Here is a 20358-nt window from a genome sequence, read left to right as displayed (position 1 = left end):
GAGAGCTTTCATTCATAAAAGCGTGTGAGATAGTGTGGCGGAGAAGGCGGCAGCCGGCAAGGGAATGATCGATGCACGAAACATCTGAAGCACTAAAGTATGTATTCGCTAGAAAAAGAGGTGGAGAAGAAAAGCCATCTCTAGAGTCTAAGGTAGCGAGATGGAAAAGTTCAAAATATTGACGTCACCTATTCGCCAGATATCTCCTTCCCGTCAAGACTTTTTCCCCCCTGATGCCCCCACCTGAATCTTCAGCCCTAAAGTACCTACACTAGTAAGCGAGATCCAAATCTCCGAGCTCACGACTACGGTTCGACCTCCGCTAAGGTATAATGTATAAGGTATAACTTATAAGTACAACCAAACTTAACTTAACAAGACCAACATCTACCGCTGCACTTTCACTATGGCGCTTATCTATCGAGCCGTGAGCCGCGATACCGCTCAGTGACTGTTGGGAAAAGGGAAATGGATGAAATGTGATACTTAATGATGCTTTCGGGTCTTGGTCAACGTCTCTGGCGGCATTACCGGAGCTGACAGCTCGGCCGAGGCCTAGAAAAGATCATATATGCCTCTTCACCCGAATTCCCCGAATTCCCGACCCTAAATCCACCAATACCTCCAGCGACCTTCCTGGGGGGCGACGGTGTCGAGCTACCCCGAAAACCCGTAAGTTGGTAAAGTATACGTATGTTCAGCATATGCACATTCCTGGAGCCTCGGGGAAGTCTCAACCCCGGCCGAGGAGGAACCCAGGAATGGCAGCACATATGCCTATAACAACCATGAATCTCTCGGCTTTCCGGTATTGCATCGATAATTGACACTCGGCTGCCGTATATCCAAAGTGTGAGCGTCAGTGATTCATGACTGGCCACATGATTACGCTGCCTTGTCCAAATGAATCAAGATCAGATCCTACAACGGTGTGTCCCAGAAGATGGCACGTTACATCCTTCCTTCCTTCTCATTTGCCCAAGATGCGGCAGCTTGGCCGACAGAGGTAAAACACCGACACGGATGTTGCCGGCGTCTTAGGGGTAGATCTGCGCGGCGTGTACTAGATCGAGGCAGGGCATGAAGCGGCTATCCTTCCCTTGCCTTTCCTATCCTGCCCTTTCACTTCCATAGGCTCATTCATGCCTCTTGTGGATGAAACGTCAAGAGTTTGGAAACCATTGACTGCCACTGCCAATCTGAAAAAGCGGGTACTTGATGTATGGCCATACGGAGTGGTGGCGTTGGGAAGTGGTGCCGCTTCCTCTTGTACTCTCGTCCTCTTTTCAGCTGATCATATGGTTCCACGTTGTGACAGTACACATGTTCGGAAGCGGGTTCTGGTCCCCGCCTTCTTTGCCTTGTTGGTAGACATGATGCTTCCTGTGTGGTGAACAGGCGTCCGTAGGTGAAGGGATGCAATCATTGTTGAGACTCAGCTTCTTCAGGGACAGATGTCTTCTCCTTGCAGTGACAATAGCGTGGAACCTGACAGGAAACCGATGTCTAGATTCGTTTGACTTGTTTGCATGGAAGATGCTAGTCTGCGGGATGCTGATCTCTCAACTTTAGAGCGCGCGATCGGGCTCTATGATTGATGGCGCCCTGATGACAGGACAAGCAACTCCTATAGATAGATGTCGCAAAAGGGCGCATATCTAAATCAGCATAGCTCGCAGCTGACTCTAGGGATCACCCCTCGCCCTATTCATAGGGCCCCAATCCGGCTTTGGATTGAGCTGATATCTGACCATGCGGTTTCTTTGCGGTTCCCTTCCTAGCTTTTCGTCGAACACGATTTTGAGCTTGCTTGGATGTAGAGATTTATCTCTAGGGCCGTCTTCACGGTGTTCGGCTTCAGGATTAAGTACAGCCCCAACTTCCCCTGCTCCCGCAGCATTAGTACTCTGCAACTCCACCCCTCCATCTTCGTCGCAACGAGGGTCTTCCCGCTCCTTGCTCGGTTCCTCTGGCTTGGACAGCCGGTATAAGGCGGCTTCCACCTCTTTCTTCAATCCTACCACATCGGTAATGATGTCATTCTCCAGTGCTTGCCGCAGCTCGTTCTTCGCATCCATTAGCTTCGCGCTCCCTCTATCTTTTTTCATGATTGCCCATCCTGCCATTCCATTTTTAAGCACTCCCTCTTTGATTGGGCTCATCTGCCTGACCCATTCCCTCATGACCTCCCAGATAACGCTCCAGGGTGCATCAGTGCAGATACTACCGGCTTTGGTATGTGAGCGCGTAGTACGGTAGCCAAGGCCTATGAGGGCACCACGAATGGCGGCGTCGGATGGCGAGACGCAGTGAAGAATGCGAGAGAGAGCGGAGGGGAGGAAGAAGAATGGATGCCGAGCACGAGTCGCGGAATTAGTGGGAGGTATGGGTCCAGTCGATGCTTCGGATGAGGCGCCAGGCTCGGCAGCGGACGACGAGAGAGGGTCTTCGAGGGTCTCGTTGAGCGCGACTGAAAGCATTCCTTGGATACGAGGGATTGTGCCGTAGATGGACTTGTCAAGGGCTGGGAGCATGTCTAGGATGCGTTGAATGAAATGAGAATTGTGAAGGGGACCACCCCACATTGGTCCAGCCTGGTGCGTTTTGAATCCGCAATGCTCACAATGCGTATTTGTGGACGGGGCCAATGCGGGACTAAAATTATAGAATGTATCTCCGTTCTTGGCCTTCTTTTCGCGCGTACGGGCAAGGTGTTGGATCGACCATGCTCCGCAGCCTGCATCGCAATTATAAACGATCATGGTTTTGCTGGCGAGGAACTTGACTTGAACCGGTGAATGATGGATACGGACAAAGACCCGGGCGTAGAAGTCGATTGAGAGAGATAGGAGAGGTTCGATGGCGAGGCCATATCTTGCAGCTGATGTGGCGATCGCCTGGAGGATGAGACGAAGACCGCCTTCGTGAGCGTGTGGTCCTTTCAAAGGCAAGCCGCCATACTGTGAGTACGTTTTCTCAAGGTAGCCAAGAGAGGCGAAGACCCCAGCATCGGTACACGTGACACAGAGAAGGCCGCCATCGACAATAGCACGTACTGCTGCATCCAAGAATGGAGCTGCTGTGCCATATGGGTCCAGATCGATGACATGGTAGTGCATTGCGCCTCCTGCAGCACGAGCAGCAGCTCGATGCATGTGCTCTATTGCATCACCTGTTGTAGGGTTGATCTTGTCAGAGAGCTTGTTGTGCTCAGCGTTGAGCTTGATGGAGGTTGTTGCTGAGGAGGAGAGATCGTTGGCTGTAATTGTAGTGGCCATAGGAATCTCTTTGGCGTAACGTAGAGCTCGTAGACCAGTAGCGGACAGAGCGTCAAGAATTCGAATAGGGGGTTGGGCAGTATGCGTATAGGCTCCCTTCCCTACACCAGTCTCAGTTGGAACACCATCTGTTATGTGTCCCTTCATGGTTTTATCTCCTGCTTTTGTGCCGTCGTGTACCTCCCAAGGCCACTTCTGTTCTCCTTGAGCATCCCCATCAGCCTCTGTGAGTGGGGCTTCGTGCTCTGTACTCGCCCTCTCTACCGCCGAGACTCCTCCCACGGCATCATTGATAGGAACGTTGCCCTCATCACTCTTGTTCCTAGTAGCCACAGGCTCCTCCGCGTCTTTTGAACCTTCAGCTTGCGGCCTCTTCCTCTTCTGTCCTCGCTGCTTGTCATGAGCTACTTTTTCTATTCTTCTTTCATGTCGAGCTCTCCGAATAGCGGCCAAGTCGTCTCCGAATGCTTTGATAGCAAGGACACTAAGGTCGCGATTGTATTGTTGTATCGGGTTGTAGAAAACGGATTGAGATTTGTTCTTCGTAGCTTTAGGATCCGCTTCGCGCTTTAGATCGAGTATCTCCGCCGCTCCTTCCCTCGCAATACTGTAAGTGTTACCATGGTATGTAACCTCTGAAGGGGACTGTGAGGCCCCTTTGGGAGGGTCAGTGCTGGTTGAAGCTGGTAAGGAGCCCATGGTGGGATACGGTGCAGAGCATGTTCTAAATGGCCGAAGAAAATCTGGTGTTATTTTCGGTTTGTATGCTGTAAGGTAGATCCGGTGAGTCAACAAGCATGAGGGTCCCGCCAGCGTAGATGATAGTATAATGATTATGACACTGCTATAAATAGTTCTTAGAAAATGCGAGTCCCGAAAATGCGAGGTTGAAGATCTCCCGCCGCTCAATGGCCGCCAAGACAAAGTTCAGATGCCAGATCTTCAATCGTCTTCATAAGCATTGATTATGATGGCCAATGCTTTGTGGAAAAAGTGTCCGTAATTGTGATACCTACGACTTCGGGTGCAAGAGTCTATTGATAAATGATAATCTTGGCACGGTATCCACTGACAATCCTTCATATGATGATATATATCCCTCGAACTCAAGAGATTTAGAGAGTCCATACTGTCGTGCGCCGAGATCCCGCCCCTTGTGGTGATGCGCATGCCCAACCTTGGCCTGAGAAGCATATTGCAAGCAGCACCAATCGAACCTATAATTGTGCGCGGTGCTCGGGAGTCTCAAACAGCTTTTTCGAATTGCCATCGGTATGTAAGAACATTGAAAGGACTGGGTGGTTGTGTCGATTGCTGTACTGAAGCCCCTTTTCACGATTTCTGTCCGGAGACAAATGCTTTGTTGCAGTCTAGCCGTGGGAGCGTTGACGTACCGTTTGATGCTTGTACATCTAACTTTTGTGCTTATCTTAGGCGCTGCTTGAGAGCTTTCATTCGTTCCTCCGCACAAAGACTATTCAATACTTGACCTTCGTGGAAGTGTCAGTAATCCAGTGGCAAACCTTCCCGTGTTTCCGTACCCGGATACGCCTCCAATCGTTGACTTGAGTCTGCAAGCTCTCAATTGCTGTGTGTAACATAGATCAGATCCAGTCCCAGATCCGTTGGGCCCGGGAAGAGACTCTATATTCCCAAGTATATCCACCGTAGACTCACAATTTGCGAGCCAGGCGCTCTCAATTACCAGAAATTACCAGATCAAGGCTCTCGTTACCGCTTTCCACGGCTGGGAGTTCTGGGGTGAGATGGCATGGGTGAGGTCACCTTTTGCACCGGTCTCGACCTCGAACATGACCGATGCTAGTGCGAATCTGTCCGTGGGGTCTGATACAGTTTGTGGAGGGCCGGTCACCCCAAGACTTTCTGGGCTGCCAGTCGCCGATGGGTTGTCTTGTCCAAAAAGTCTGGAGCATGTGAAATCGTAGAGCACGATCGCACCCTCTGAGTGGCACAGAAAATCGTCAATTCGGACGTTCGCGTGGGCTATTTCGAGTTCGTGAAGAGGTACAAGAGCACGGAGCATGTCTCTATACCAAGCAATCCCAATGGACTGAGGAGGCTTCTCGGTCTGCTGGCGCCTGGAGGTATATACCCTCAGGATGCACCAAGAAAATCGTTTGCGAAACGTTGATGTGGAAGGTTTATTCAAGACGTTCAAGGATGATACGCGCGTTCTCAATGTCCTCGTAGTGACAGACGGTATGTAGAGCATACTTGTACTTACTGAGCCATCTGCGAGGAGTCGTCCGCTGAGTGGACGACCTGGTCATTGACGACGCAATTGTAAGCAGAAGACCCGCCGTCCAGCCGCTCAAGGTCTTTCTGAATTTGATCAAGCATTAAAGCGGTCGCCTGTCAGAACTAAAGACTCTCATACATTCACAACTGTATCACCTCAAAGGTTCGGCCTGGTTTCCTTATTGCATATCAGTCGAGGAGGATGGAGTGCTAGGATATATTGTTTAGTAATTTGTGGGGAGTTTGGTTGTCGGGAGTGGCCTTCCAGAGAGAGAATTCCCGGTAACTTTTATCGAGTATTGGTGGTGAAATCCGCACCATACTCTGGAACAATAGGGATGGAAGGGTAAAGAGACATGCAATATAGCGAAGACTCTACCGCCACTACCACCACACAGTCCTTGAAAGCTCCATTCTGCCACGCACGTATACCATATGTGCAGCACTCTCCCCTAACGAAAGGTCCGATATCTGAGTCCCGAAAGATGAGTCCCGAAAGACTACATCGACTGCATGGAAAGATTGTCACATATAATGTCGTGATCATGGTGCTTGCCATTCCTTATGCAGCTTCAGCTTATGTTGTCACAAGCAGCAGGGCTCACAAAGCATGCCAAGCGCAAAAGATACCAACATGACGCTTGAATCTTGATGGGGCCAGTCGAGTTCAATCTTTCCCAGGCGAGAACCCAGCGTATTTCGCAATCATGAGGCGGAAATTACCTAAGGCCATCACAACGCATTCATCCCACTTTCTTACCGCCGCTCATGCACCAACCTCCCCCCCACAAACACTTTCTTCGTATTCCGATCGTCCCCGCAAAACAGCCACTTGGCCACCTTCTCCCCCCACGTCTCCATGCCCCACAGCTCCACCGGCCCTCCATTCCCCTCCCCGCCATCGTCGGCTCCCCCCTCACCATCTACGGCATCGAGTTCAACGAGCTGCGCATCCCACTGCATGCCCACCTCGAACCCTCCCACCTTCCCTTCCAACCCCAAGCACTTGGCGCCGCCCCTTGTAGCGAGGTAGAGACATTCTTCCACGCCGAGCTTTTTCCTATCCTTGGCGCTCGTCGAGTGCTTCGCCGCGACGTCGTCCGATGCTTCCGCTCCCCGCTGGCCCTCCTTCTCATCTGACCGCGTCTCCTCCACGGTCAGCGCAGCCAACGTCCTACTGACCATCGCCGCCTCCCTGGCCGCCACCAGGATGCTGGACGAGTATCCCCCACTGACATCTGTCCCCAACCCGACTTCGATGCCATCGTCCAACAGCTCCCGCACAGGGCACAGCCCGCTGCTTATGCTCGTGTTGCTGACGGGGCAATGGCTGACTTTACTTTTCCGCTCTTTCAACAACATCCTTTCCTCCAGAGAAAGATGCACGCAATGTGCCAAGACGGTCCTTGGCGTCAGCAGGCCGTGAGTATCGTAAACGTGAGAGTACGAGTCGTGCGCGGGGAATTGTCTGCGGACGAGCGCGATCTCGGACGTATTTTCGCTCAGGTGCGTTTGGATCGGGAGTGCAGATTCTTTGGCGAGAGCGCCGAGGCCCGAGAGCAGCGGTGACGAGCACGAGGGTACGAATCGAGGTGTGATGATTGGCGTGATGAGAGCGTGCGTCGGGTCGATAGAGTCGATGTGAGCGATCGTTGCTTTTGTATCTTCGACCGCCTGTTCCGGTGACTCGTCTCGGAGGTAATCGGGATTGAGATCGTTGTCCATGCATACGCGGCCGATGAAGGCTCTTTGACCCTTCTCCAGACAGACGTCCGCAAGCAGGTTTGTCGAAGCGACGTGTTTAGTAGCATAGTAAGAGGCCGTTGTGGTGCCGTGGGAGAGTGTTCGAGATACGCAGGCAGAGTAGACGCGGCGAGCTTTAGTGAGGGAGGAGAGAGATGATTCGATGGGAAACGTGTACGTGTTCAGCCAGTCGAGGAGGGTAGTTTTGCCAAAGATTCCGACGTTGGGGTACTGGGAGGCGTGAATGTGGGTGTCTACACATTCAAAGGACGATCAGTCATCTAGGCCTTGATCAAGCATGATACATCGACTGTGCCAAACATGTAGACTCGACGTGACAGCGCAAGGAGATAGAAGAGGGATAGTCTCCATCGACAAGAACAGATTCGCGTAGTGTAAATGCAAGATCATGACAGCCACATAGCTGCAAATAGCCTCTCATTCTGCATCTCAGCAAAGACCGCAGCCTGGACATGAAAGCCTCAAGGATTCAAAGCCCACACCATAGCATTTTTCACAACCCGTGTAATCGAAAAACACCCCACTTAGGGAAAAAAGAAAAAAGAAAGACTGAAGCCCATCATTCCCTCCAGCAACTGTACCAGCATCAACCTACCCCCTCGCAGGATTCAAATATAAAACCATACAAACCGAAGTCCAGACACGATATCTCCATCCCCTCTCATCCAAACCAAAACCCACCAAAAACAAACAAAACAAAACACCAACCCCAAACGCAAAACTCAACCGCACTCACCGACAAACCCCGGGAACCACCACCCCCTCCCCTCCCCGCCCGGCCTCACCCACTCAAACCCCCCATCCCAGCCCCAATTCCGCCCAACCCAACCCACCACATCATCATAGCCCGTCGCCGCACCTCCGGGCGGGAGCGCCGCCCGGTGGGTGATGACGCCGTGTGCGTCGACGGCGAGGGCGTGGTTGTCGAGGATTTCGAGTCCGGTGGGGGTGGGGGTGGAGACGAAGGTGCCGGTGTAGAGGGTGCGTTTGAGGAGGGGGGGAGGCATTGTGGGGGTTGTGGGAGATGGGGGAGATGGGGGAGATGGGAAGGGGAGGGTTGGTTGGGATGCTACATGGGGGGGGGGTGGTGGAGATGGTAATCTATGAGGTATGTAGAGGAACTTGCTAGGGGGGGAGTGGGAGGGAACTAGCGGCTCGAAACGGTGGCCGGCGCTCGCCGCTGAGCTTTATTATAGACAGGCATCAAATGTGCGACTGCGGGGCTGTCTCTGCAGGGGGAGGAGACATGTGGTAGATGGTCACTAGGCTGCTTGGAAGTGTTTTCTGGAAAGGAAAAAGAGGATCAAGCCCGATTAAGTATGGAAGATCGATGCTATTATGCAAGAAAGCCACAAAGGAGGATCCAGCCCCTAGTGAATATCCTTGAACAAGTCTTCCCCGCCCAACCCTCCCCCGCCACCCACAAACACCGGCAATTGCGGCGGCGGACTGTATGACCTTGGCGGCAGTGGTTCCTCAATCTCTGGCAGCGTCTTCTCCGAATCCAAGTCTTCCATTGTCGCATCCTCCTCCGCCTCATGGCTCCCATCAGTCATGTTGTCCTGTCCTTCATTCGTACTACTGCCCGTAGCCCCCGTCGATTCGCCATTCAAGCCTGCATTCTGTGCCTGGTTCTCCTTCCCATTCATTGCGGCAAACGCGTTAGCCAAATTTAGATTGCTCTTCCTCCTCCAGAATGTCCCGCTCTTTCTAGTTTGCACACCTTGTATGTCATCCTTCGGCGCTGGGCTCAGAGGTCTTGCCTCCTCTGCCACCGAATCACCTCTCGTCACAGGGCTCGAAGGGGAAGCCGGAGTATCCTCCCCAAAATTCATGCCCAGACTGCTCTTCCGACGCCAGAATGTCCCGCTCCTCTTCTTGTTCAAACTCGGTCGTAGACTAGATGTGAAACTCTCCCCACTCGCAGATGCCGGTCGGTCATTCTGGGAATGGAGGGAGGCATTGTCGTAGCTTCGTCGGAGAGCTTTGAAGGAGAGGAAGTTCCGAACACTACCTGGTCTCTTCGGACTCTTGGAAGTCGGCGAAGGTGTATTATTTGATGCCGCAGGCGAAGCGTTGTATCCTGCATTCTGCACAGGCGATGAAGCTGGCGGTGTAGTGGGAAAGGCGCCGGGCATTATCGAGGCCGGGCTCGAAAAGTATGCTTCATTGCTCAAGGGGCTCTTCTGCCGTTCGACGGGCTTGCGTTTCGGCGTGATGGGATGGGTCATTGGTGGATCCTTAGGCGGTGGAACAGGGGGTAACGCGGCGAAATTTGGAGAGATTGGGGCAGGGGCAGGGATGGATGTGCCGGTCGTGAGGGAGCCTGTGGAGGGAGGCAGGGGAGGCAGTCTGTACAAGGGCGAGGAGGGCCTATTGTAGGATGAAGAAGATGGCCGTCTTCTTTCACTGGAGGAGTGCGACGTGTTGGAGGAGGCGCTGAAAGAGGGTCGCCGGTCAGAGGCCATTGCGTCAAAGTCTGTGCGGGTACTAAGCTGAAAGCAGCGCAGAATATGCAGGAGTACTGCAGAGAGTACGAAAAAGAATATGCAGGGTAAAGGGTCAAACGAGTGGAATAAAAATAGCTATAGACGGGGAATGTAAATAGGTAATATTATTTTATTCAAAGGAGATGCGAATGAAGGAAGAAAGAAAAACAGACGATGAGAAAATTGTGTTACCGTGGTCTAAAATACGCCTCGGATGCTTCTCCATAGCTTGGCACATCACGTGGCCTCGTGGCTTGCTCCGCTTCGGCGGGAAGTGCCGGAGAATATACGATCGGATAATTCTTCCCTGCTGCTCAAATACCTCTCGCGGGTCTCAAGTCAATGCTCGATGGAAGCATTCGATCATGGCTATACTCAGTGCCCACGAGATTGGCTATGGTCTCGTACTCGAGCATGAGTCACGCTCTACCAAGGCCTGTATGAGTCCCGAGCAATTTATTCGCAAGCAGACCAGATACCAACGTGCACTGGAGCTTTGGTGGTTGATCGAGCATTGAAAGATTTTCACAACACGGTGCTAATTACGAATAGATCGGAATAACAACTTTCGCAGCTCGTAAAGGTGTCCTAGTCAGGAATTCAAGGATAAAGCAATAGAACCCGTTCCTGACGAGTTCTATGCGTTTAAGAAAATACAACCGTCCATCATCCAAGACTGTCCGATTTCGATATCCGTACAGCTGTTTGGCTCTTCCACCCACTCAGCTCGCAGCCGCAAGCACGCTCTTTGCGATGTTGCCATCAGACCCCATGACAATCCTGTAATCGCCATCCTTCATGTACTCGAACCATGAGAACCCTGTTTAGACGCACCACAATTAGCTGAAGCTCTTCATGTAGAGAAAGACCTCCTCAGAAGAACGTTGCCACAAACATAGAGCTCCTGTTATGGAGAAGAGACTCACCAATATACTGCGGACAAACCTTCAACGTCTCCTTTGAACTGACCTGGCCCAGCCAATACTCCTTCTGCGCGGTCGTCCCACCCTGCAACCACCCCGTCTCCCCCAACGCAACCGGAATCTGCGGATACTTCGCACAAAATGCACCCATCATCAATTCAAACGTCGCTTGTTCCCCACTGAGAATCTCTCCGTACGCATCCAATCCCACAATATCCACATACTCGCTGCCTGGAAACCACTCGGCGTCCATCGTGTCCACCGTGTCGCCTGGCTGGAAAGGGGGTATCAGACTCCAAAACATCTTAACCCGGGAGCGATCGACGCCTTTAGCAACGGCCTGCCACATGGCCTTGTACTCCTCGGTGGTGCCGTGGTATTTGACGGTAGGGTCAGTGTTTATGGTGTTGGTGTCGATGTACCAGTTCACCTCGTGAGCGAGACGGAGCCAGATGGTTTGGGATCCTTCTGCGAGGATCTTATTCATCGAAGCCACGACCGCTGAGGCCGAGACTTCAGAGAATGGAATGTATGGCTGGAGAGCGATAATGTAGATGGCGCCTTTGAGTGAAGAAGGCATGGCTTGAGTGTCCATTTGTAAGGCCGCCCCGCTCATGCTGGTCGCCGAGGTAATTTGGGCGTAGTTACCGTAGGTGCAGGGGCCGTGTAAGGAATCGACTTGGCTTTGAATGGTCGTTATGTTGACTCCGTCTGGCAGCCAGCCCATAGGCACGCCGTTTGGTCTGTAGCATTCTGGTGAGAGACCGAGACCGGCGATCGAGGCTGCTAATGGTGATGTGCTGTTAGAGGTTGATGTTGTGTCGTTCGAGTGAGGAGAGGTAATGCTTTGCCCGGAACTTGGAGAAATGACTGCAGAACTGGTCGGAGTGCCTCCTCCAACCACAGCAACCGGCGAACTCTCAATCGCTGCACTGCTCACACTCAAGCTAGATACCGCAGGTCCATGCGTGGTAATGTGGAACCGCTGGTGGACACCGCCGCCATGTTGTGGGTGCGCATTCCCATACATTGGTGCCACCAGGGCAAGCCCAAAGATAGCGACGCACGTCTTCATGGTGTTTGAGAGGTAATGAAACCAAATAGTCAAGCGAGTGTGGGAAATAGGCACAGTCAATGTACGGAGTGACCGAGCAATATCGAGCTCCTGCAAAGGGAATGTAAAAAGAGGAAAAGAGTGTGGGTGACGGAGTACGTAAAGAATAGAAGTGAGGAAGGAGTAGACTTTTAAAGGAAGAAGAGTGGAATGAATAGGAGAAAGGTGCACAGTGAGGCGCAAAAGGGATTAAGCACGTCGCAGCAAGATGGAGGCTAAGTTGTTTCATCGGAGATTATTAGTCCACTCACACCATTCACAGCTGCTTACGACATAGATATCACGATCTTCGGCGTCAATATTCTGCGACAATTTGACAATTTCCCCTGTACTCCACAATTCACAATTCTCCTGCTATTTCTTTTGCTAACTCCCAGAAAATTAGCATATGTGTTGGCCGCCGTGGGCCGTAGAGCCTCTGTAGGTATACCGTATCAAATCGGTGAAAGATATGTCCTTATGCATTTGCCGTAGTAGGCAAGGTGATTGATGCATGCACTATGCCTTAGGCGCTCATAATTAAATTAATCCAGTAGGTAAGCACAAATCCTGTGCAACCAATTTCAAGCGTGTTCTGGGCCGCAGACACAGGAGTGCGGACCCTCTGATCCTGCGATGCGATGTGACGTCGCGGGGTAGGTACATACGAGTACCTATGTCGCCGGACCCCTCAGACACAAGAGGTACGTGGGATGCAAAATGGGTTATGAGATGAGAGGCAGATTTTAATGTTGACTGGCACAAGAACCATGTTATCCAGCTTGCCAATCAGTGCAACGGAGATCCATTGTTTGAATGAGATGCAACGAGAGTCCTAGGATATGGACAAGAAGACATGTTATTCGGACGAAATTCATTCGTGAAGAAGATTAGTAGGAACGACGGGAGTGGCCAAGGCCTCCATTGGGCTTGGCGTCAGGTGATTTAGCGCTGAAGATCCTCGACATTGACATAAAACGTTCAATCAACAGGAGTCGATCGGACAGGTGTCGCTATTACGCTGATGCCACTTATATCTAACCTCAGTGACGGAGTAATACATGGGTTGCATAAAACTGTGAGCATCAATCTGTCAGGGACAGCTTTTCGACATCATCTCTTTCAGTCACCTTGACCCGAGCAGCTACCAAAGAGAATTCATCCTTTTGCCCCCTTTGGATGACTTCTGCCACAAACAATGCTACTTCTGTGACACACCTTCGGGACTTTGAAGAGAAGATGTCCTATTCAAGAAGACTAATGGCCAAACTTTGCTCTGTTAACCGCAAACTGACATGGTTGAATTTCATCTTCCAAGTCTGCACTCAAATTGATGGGTATACAAATTGTATTGCACCTGTTTTTGTGGCACATCTTCTGTATGGAAGGTATTGTTATTGTCAGTAATCATGTTTTTGTGCTTGTCAAAAGTGAATGAATGTTCATATGGTCTCGTTCACTTCCAAATCACCACAGTACGCAACAATGGCCCCATTCACTGTTATACAGAATGAGGACCCATTCATTCTATTCATCTCTTCACCAACGATAGGAACGCAAGCTCAAGGTCAGTATGGCCTTCGAAGGCGCCGTCTCACCTTGTCATCGTCTACTATTCAAAAGCGCGGGTCGTATTTTCTTCTCGTCTCTAATGGCCATCATTCGTACCCACCCCTCCAGACAGCGGGCAGGGACCCCTGTGACGCCGACGAAGGCATCTTCCCATGCTTTGCTAAACCGTGTCTGCGACAGGCCTGGTGCCGCCATCTCCAAGCAGCTTCGAGCGAGTCAACAATCAGGCAAGAGGACACGAAGCCCAAGCGCGCAGCTTCGAGCCGAACTAGAGAGTGCTGTCTCCGGTATAGCCTCCGCAAAAGGGCACGAAGAAGCACTCCGCATCCTTTTCGTACCATACCCAGACGTCAAAGACATAGCAGAAGAAACGCACCTCGCCATCGATGCATCCAATACCTCCGACCGCTTCCTAGCTCGCTATCCCATGTACGATGCCGAAAACATGTCAATGATCCAGCAAGAACTAGGCAAAGGCTTCGCCTCTCACGGCATGACGAGCACAAAACCCTACTACGAGATCCCCATCCTGCACCAAGGCGTCGTCACGATGCAGCATCTCTCCCACAGCTTCAACCGCGACGTGACATTCCGATCCTGGGAATGGTTGCAGGCCCAGCTCAAGGTGGTCACTGCTCGACCAAAATGCTCTTCAACAGCCAAAATTCGCTACCCACAACCACGCAAGACCCCAACCCATCCACGGAAAGCGCAGCAGCACGCCTTATTCTCCGACTCCAACATCCCCTGCATCATCTTCCTCCACTGGACCGTCGACCCCGGACCCTCCACTGCCGAAATCAACGCCATCTACGCCACCATCGCCACCATCCAGTCCTCCCGCCCCGGACAACTCTTCCGCGCCTTCCCCTCCCACTCCGAACTAACCCGTGAAACCTCCAAAATCCCCGACATCCAAGCCCTCGACGCCATCGCCTCCCTCTCACCCCCAAACTACACCTACAGACCGCAAACCTGCTTCACGCACGGCGAACGCGCCCACGACATGACCCGTTGCCCCCTCCGCGGCCACCGGCAAATCATCATGAAGCGAACCCGGAGCTGCGGCGGCGACCACGTCGAATACATCGACGGCGACACCGCCCTCCCACGGCACAGACCCTCCCCCCCATACCGCTGGTTCGCCCAATCCTACGAACCCTCCTTCTCCCTCTTCGGCGAATTCCGCGTCTACATCACCGCCTCCCCCTCGCCCGGCCACCCCCGCGTCCTCCGCGGCCGCGAGGGCCGGGTCCGGCACACCGTCGTCACGGAGTGGGTCCGCGGGCACGACCCCGGCGCCATGTACGCCCGCGCGGCGACGGCGCTGGATTTCCGCGCGCCCGACGTGCGGCCGTTGGGGCTGGCGGACCTGCACGCCTTCGCTTTATACATATATGACCGGCTGCGCTCGCGCGAGGATTGGAGGGAGCAGTTTGAGAGTTTGGAGATGGGGGTGCGGTTGGATGTGGGGGTTGGGACGGAGGGGGGGAAGGGGGAGAAGAAAGAGGAGAAGGGGAAGGAGGAAGAGAAGAAGGGGAAGGAGAAGGAGAAGAAGCGGTTCTTTGTGAACGAGGTCACGCGCTTCTACGGGGCTGATTATTTCAGCCAGCATACGCTCGGTACGCCGCAGCAGGAGGTGTGTTGGGCGTTTGCGGAGGCTGTGGATGGGTATTTTGGTGCGGAGAAGGGCGGAGGTTAAGGGGGGGCGGGGAGGTGGATGAAGGGGAAATTTAGATATCAGATCGTAGGATGATCATCATCATCATCGCATATCTCTAGCAATTTAGCGAGCATGTGGAAGCACGGTGGGGAGTTGAACATAGACCATGTCCAAAGGCTTCTTTGTGCCTTTTAGGCTGTAACAATACCACTCCAAAACACCCCCACTTATCTACCTCATCTTCCCACAGCTAGTACAACAATCCTCCGGCCTCGGCCTGCCACTCAACGTATCAACCGTCTTCTTATACTGCAACCAACTCTCATCCTTCGGCCTCCTATGATTCCAATTCGTCTCTTCCCTCTCCAGCCTCTCCATGGCTCCAAAAACCACGCTGATGCCTTTGACTCCAATAACAGCCATACTGAGGTCATCTTCCATGATCTCCTCTTTCGACTTGCCCGCGTACTGCTCTATCGCTTGTATGCACTTCACCGCGAGCCTGACTGCGCGGACGCGGTCCATAGGGGAGGGCGTGCCGCCTTGTTGGACGTGACCGGGAATGGCGAAGCGGGACTCGAAGCGGCCTTTGGATTCTTCACGGATCATGCTGGCAACGACTTCGGTGGTGTAGGTTTCTGATGCGTGCTCGTTGCATAGGATGAGTTTCCCAGCGCGTGTTTGGCCTTTGTCTTTCGCAAAGCTTTGTTTCAAGTGTTCAATATCCCGGCCAAGCATTTGGAGATTGATGCCCTCTTCAGGCGTGTAGACTGCTACGGCCCCGATGCCTAAAGCGCCCATTGTTGCAATGTAGCCAGATTTGCCACCTTGAGTTTCGACTACAAAAATCCGTCGTCGTGAGGCCGATGCTGATTGTTTGATGGCATCACAATATGAGGTCAGCGCGTTGAGACATGTGTCGCTTCCTACCGAATACTCGGTGCCCGGGACGTTGTTGCTAATGGTTGCAGGTAGCAGCATCATCGGTATCCGGAAAGCTGGGTAATCCGGTCGCGCTTTTCGGAGCTCGCTGAGCGCCGTGAAGGCTTCAAAGCCTCCGATGATGAACAGTGCATCGAATTTATAAATATTGAAGCAGTCTGCGGTCTCGCCCATGCCCACTTTCGAGGGTAGATCTCGGTTGGTGCCGATCTCGGATCCACCCTTACTGATCCAACCTTCGACATCCAGCCACTGTACGTAGCGAACGGATCCGACAGGCTCATCGGCGTGGTGACGAACGAGCCCTGGGAAGCCATTATGTATGGCGATCGGTGTGTGGCCTCTAGAAAGACAATATGCTACGGCTGCTCTGGTGGCTGAATTCATTCCACCAGCAGGGGCTCCTACGTGGATGATGGCAATGTTCATGTGCTGTGATATGTTAGCCCTGGAGAATGAGGAGAAATGAAGAAAACCCATCTTACTGTCTGTTTTGGCAAGCGTAAGGCAGGTTGATCCGTGGCGGTGGTCATCATATAAGCCTGATGGTATTCTGCAAATTCTGGCCCCCGCAGATCTAAGGCTCTTTTGAAGTCTTTAGCTTTGATAGCTTCAGCCACTTCTTGAGTCGACTTTACGGCCTCAATCAAAGGGTTTCGGACAATTTTGTTTTCTATGATGGCGATGAACTTGGATGGTGTTTCTGGTGTGGCCTCAAGTACTGCGTTGACAGCTTCCACACCCTGTAGAGTAGATAGCTGTCGGTCATAGGCACAAGCGTTACCGCCTCTTTGTACGTGTCCGAGGGTTGTGATCCGGGTGTCGAGCTTCAGTCTGGTGGATAACAGGTCTTTAACTTTGTTAGGTGATATTCTGGTTAGATCAAGGTCGTGTGCGCCTTCTGCGACTATGACGATCGTTTTCCGCTTTCCAAGGTTTCGGTGCTGTAGTATGGTCAGCAACAGTTACCGCAGATGATTTTAGGCTCTACCTTGGAGATGATGTCGCACATTTGATCCTCCCAGTCTCGGTCTGGTGGACTCTCAGGAATGAAGATAAAATCTGCCCCTGTGCTCACACCAGCCATAAGTGCAAGCCAACCACAATGCCTCCCCATGACCTCGATCACGAAAGCCCGCTGATGTGAGAATGCGGTAGCATCGATGTAGTCCACGGCCTCACATATCCTGCCCAGTGAAGAGTAGCAGCCAATTGTAGCATCCGTGTCGGCAAAATCGTTGTCTATTGATCCCACTAGGCCGACAATGTTCAGATATTGGAATGTCTTCTGCTGCTCTGTGCTGATGTCCCCGTTCTTCACCTAGAGATTGAGTTAGCATCCTTCTTGTCGAGCTTTGCGGACACGAAGGTCGTTGGGGTATAACGTGATTCCATTGGCTATCCGGATTGGCAAGGTTGCAACTCACAAGCTCCTCGAGCAGACTGGGCCATTCCCCTCTGAATTTGTCGGCTCCAGTCAGACTACCATCCCCTCCGCAGATGACTAGTGCATTGATCCCCTTGTCGATCATATTCTTCGCCGCCTTCAACCGCCCCGGTCTTTCTGTAAACGCTTTGCACCTTGCTGTACCAATCAAAGTGCCTCCTTCCGACAGCCAACCTCGAACGTCTTCCCATTGCGCCTGACGTATGAGGTCGCCGCCCTGTACCAGACCCTCGTACCCTTCATAGACGCAGTAAGCTTCACAGCCTTGGTCGATTGCCATCCGGACGACTGCGCGTACTGAGCCATTCATTCCAGGTGAGTCTCCCCCACTTGTCATGACTGCGATTCTCTTCTTCGGGGCGGGCGCCCCATTGGTGATAGGTGCCATGGTAGGGAAATTGAATGCAAGAGAGAGTAGTAGGTTAATAGTAGAGCGAGGAGAAGGGGAAGGGAGTTGTAGGAAAAAGAAAAAGAAAAAGAAGAAGTGAAGGAAAGGATAAAAAGAAAAGGCAAAAGAGTAATTCGCCGACAAGCTTCAGCTTATCAGAGCCCCCACCAGCACCAGCACATGGGAATCTGATAGGGGTCCAAGCTACCCCAGGATTCGGCTCAGGGTTTCCCCGGGCTTGGACCTCTCAATGCCCGAGACAAGGAATGCAAGGGTCAAAATACAACAAAATATTGCGAGTATGTTTGTATGGCATCTTCTTGCGACCGAGATCTCATCTCTTGATGTATAATACTATGCTATCTTAATCTTTTAGAAGTTCAATCGTCTACCCATCATGCCTCACGAGCTTTCCCTTTCCCTCCAAGCCTTCCCAACCGTCGACAAAGACAAAGAATCCCTCAAATACCTCATCTCACGCATCAACCAACAAAAAGGCTCTTTCCGCAACGTAACCGAGCAGAGCCTCCAGGAGGAGATACAGGCTCAAGAAGCAGGCAATTCTGATACGGATAACCAAGATGTTGTTGGGACGGGCGAAGAAGTTGAAGATGTCAAGACCAAGCAGGAAGAGGTCACCAAGGCGCGAGAAGATATAGTCAAGCAGATAGGGTAGGATTTATTTTTTGCAAATATTGGACGAAAGCTTATGGCGTCCCAGACAAGCCTACAACGAAAGCGCCCAAGCCCTCGACTTCGTCTCCCTCCTGCTCTCCAAACATGCCCCAGCCGCAGCTCAGACGACACTCTCTTCATTTCTGCAGCAAACACTACCACTTGGATCCCTAGGCGGAGAAGTCATTCAAGCGCTTCAAGTACCGGAGCTGGAAAAGCACAATCAGGAAATGGTGTCCATTGGCTGGAGGATGCAATCCCTGAACGGTACAGCAGACTCTTTGCTGAAATCTGCGGCGAGGCTCGAAGAGGAGATGGGCAGGGAGACTACTTATTGGAATCAGGTGCTCGCAGTGAAGGATGAGGGCTGGTCGCTGAGCAGACTGCCACGGGAGAAGCATACTCTTGGCGTCCGCTATGGCTTCGCTGAAGCATACGCCGACTTCCGAGACCGAGGACTTGCAGCACTCCGGCGAGATGCCGACGGCAATGTCAGCTTGGACCGTGGCCTCAGATCATCTGGAGACCAGACCCTACGAGTTCGAATCCTGCAGCAGGGGGAGCCGATTGCTTCGAGCACGACAGGCAGCGAGGGTATTTCCGAAGATGACTCGGTAACGAAAGAGATACTCAGAGCTAGAAATAGCATATTTGACGAAGAGTTACACCACGAGCTTCATCGAGAGGCGCGAAACCTCCTCAATCAAGGTGTTCGATGCAGTGGCGGAAGAGTTCTGATACCATATGAGACTGACAAGCAGGTTGAAATCGACCTGGTCTCTCTGGAAGATGAAGATCTAGAAGCACCTGCTGGTGACAGTGCCATTGCAGATGCGATTGCTCTGTCTCTACGTGTTCTCCTCTCCCAGGCCCACCGACAGAACCTACACAGACGCTCACAAATACCACCACCACTCCGAGAAAATAAACCTTCTCGACCAACATACGCACTTCTCAAACCAGTCATCGAACATCTCCAACACCAATTCCAAGTCGCTTCCCTCCAAGACTTCCTCTCAGGCCTTCATAAATCCCTCTCAGCAGCCAGTCTGCCCTTCTCGTTCAACCCACCAACGCCCCCACACAATTTCGCAGCCCTCTCTACCATCTCCGATCATCCAAACGGATCCGTGGCCGAAACACTTCTCCAATCCCTCACCTCGCCCCTCCACTCAACAACCACCCTGCACCTTCCCACCTCTTCCACAACAGCCGTGATCGACATCCACACCACGCTCCTCCCACCCCACCACAGCACAACCTACACCCTCACCATACGCGCCTCGTCCCCATCAACCACCCTCGCCGCCCTCCCAACCTCAACGCACCTCACAACCCTCTCGGCCGTCACCGAACACATCATCCACATCCTCACCCTTTCCATCCTCCAGCACACCGTCTCCATGTTCCCAACATGGCACGCCCCATCCACCATACACGGTTCGACACTGTCCCGGACGAAAGAGAAAAGCCACTTGGCCGAGAAGGCATCGATAAGTTTGACCGGAGACGGTTTGAGTCTAAAATGGTGGCGAGGGGCGGGCGGGGACTGGAGGGTTGTTAGTTGGTATGCTGCTGATGGGCAGGGGAATGATGGTGGGCGTGGGGAGAAGAGACGGTTTGACGAGGTGTTTAAAGAGGAAGTTGATTGATGGGAGTTGAGGGATGAAATAGTACGAGCTTTGGACAAGAAATTAGTGGAACACGGCACTCGAGGGCGCTGGGCCCTTCCCGCTGTTGAAGAGTCTTGGATATCAAGCCGAACATCTCCTGGTTATGCTCGACGGTGGTGCACAGGCACCAGAATCAGTGATTTCGACCGCTGCAGCGGCATTTTGATCTGGTAGCACGCCTGGCAATCTGGA

General features: G+C 52.4%; 8 protein-coding genes across 8 annotated transcripts; 2 read left to right on the top strand and 6 right to left on the bottom strand.

Annotated features, from left to right (window-relative positions):
* Positions 1–733: 733 nt before the first annotated feature.
* Positions 734–3977, bottom strand: HO173_006776 (uncharacterized protein; the record flags this gene model as incomplete). The annotated part of the gene is made up of 2 exons (XM_037308682.1): positions 734–834; positions 1697–3977. 2 exons carry the CDS (start codon positions 3975–3977, stop codon positions 734–736), a joined length of 2382 nt encoding a protein of 793 aa, XP_037164525.1.
* A 1012-nt stretch (positions 3978–4989) lies between these two features.
* On the bottom strand, positions 4990–5639 carry HO173_006775 (uncharacterized protein; the record flags this gene model as incomplete). The annotated part of the gene is made up of 2 exons (XM_037308681.1): positions 4990–5377; positions 5524–5639. The coding sequence occupies 2 exons, from the start codon at positions 5637–5639 to the stop codon at positions 4990–4992; spliced, it is 504 nt and encodes a 167-aa protein (XP_037164524.1).
* Positions 5640–6293: 654 nt separating this feature from the next.
* On the bottom strand, positions 6294–8308 carry HO173_006774 (uncharacterized protein; the record flags this gene model as incomplete). The annotated part of the gene is made up of 2 exons (XM_037308680.1): positions 6294–7534; positions 8038–8308. 2 exons carry the CDS (start codon positions 8306–8308, stop codon positions 6294–6296), a joined length of 1512 nt encoding a protein of 503 aa, XP_037164523.1.
* Positions 8309–8671: 363 nt separating this feature from the next.
* On the bottom strand, positions 8672–9769 carry HO173_006773 (uncharacterized protein; the record flags this gene model as incomplete). The annotated part of the gene is made up of 1 exon (XM_037308679.1): positions 8672–9769. One exon carries the CDS (start codon positions 9767–9769, stop codon positions 8672–8674), a length of 1098 nt encoding a protein of 365 aa, XP_037164522.1.
* Positions 9770–10512: 743 nt separating this feature from the next.
* HO173_006772 (uncharacterized protein) lies at positions 10513–11788 on the bottom strand (the record flags this gene model as incomplete). Its single annotated transcript, XM_037308678.1, has 2 exons — positions 10513–10610; positions 10717–11788. 2 exons carry the CDS (start codon positions 11786–11788, stop codon positions 10513–10515), a joined length of 1170 nt encoding a protein of 389 aa, XP_037164521.1.
* Positions 11789–13291: 1503 nt separating this feature from the next.
* On the top strand, positions 13292–15080 carry HO173_006771 (uncharacterized protein; the record flags this gene model as incomplete). The annotated part of the gene is made up of 2 exons (XM_037308677.1): positions 13292–13437; positions 13559–15080. 2 exons carry the CDS (start codon positions 13292–13294, stop codon positions 15078–15080), a joined length of 1668 nt encoding a protein of 555 aa, XP_037164520.1.
* A 192-nt stretch (positions 15081–15272) lies between these two features.
* On the bottom strand, positions 15273–17818 carry HO173_006770 (uncharacterized protein; the record flags this gene model as incomplete). Its single annotated transcript, XM_037308676.1, has 4 exons — positions 15273–16415; positions 16469–16927; positions 16975–17304; positions 17411–17818. 4 exons carry the CDS (start codon positions 17816–17818, stop codon positions 15273–15275), a joined length of 2340 nt encoding a protein of 779 aa, XP_037164519.1.
* A 397-nt stretch (positions 17819–18215) lies between these two features.
* On the top strand, positions 18216–20145 carry HO173_006769 (uncharacterized protein; the record flags this gene model as incomplete). The annotated part of the gene is made up of 2 exons (XM_037308675.1): positions 18216–18490; positions 18540–20145. 2 exons carry the CDS (start codon positions 18216–18218, stop codon positions 20143–20145), a joined length of 1881 nt encoding a protein of 626 aa, XP_037164518.1.
* Between the last annotated feature and the right edge of the window lie 213 nt (positions 20146–20358).

This window comes from Letharia columbiana, assembly GCF_014066305.1.
Source record: "Letharia columbiana isolate WasteWater2 chromosome Unknown Sc0000020_s0, whole genome shotgun sequence".
NCBI lineage: Eukaryota > Fungi > Ascomycota > Lecanoromycetes > Lecanorales > Parmeliaceae > Letharia > Letharia columbiana.
The sequence above is the reverse complement of the archived record's forward strand: the minus strand, read 5'-3'. Positions and strand labels throughout refer to the sequence as shown.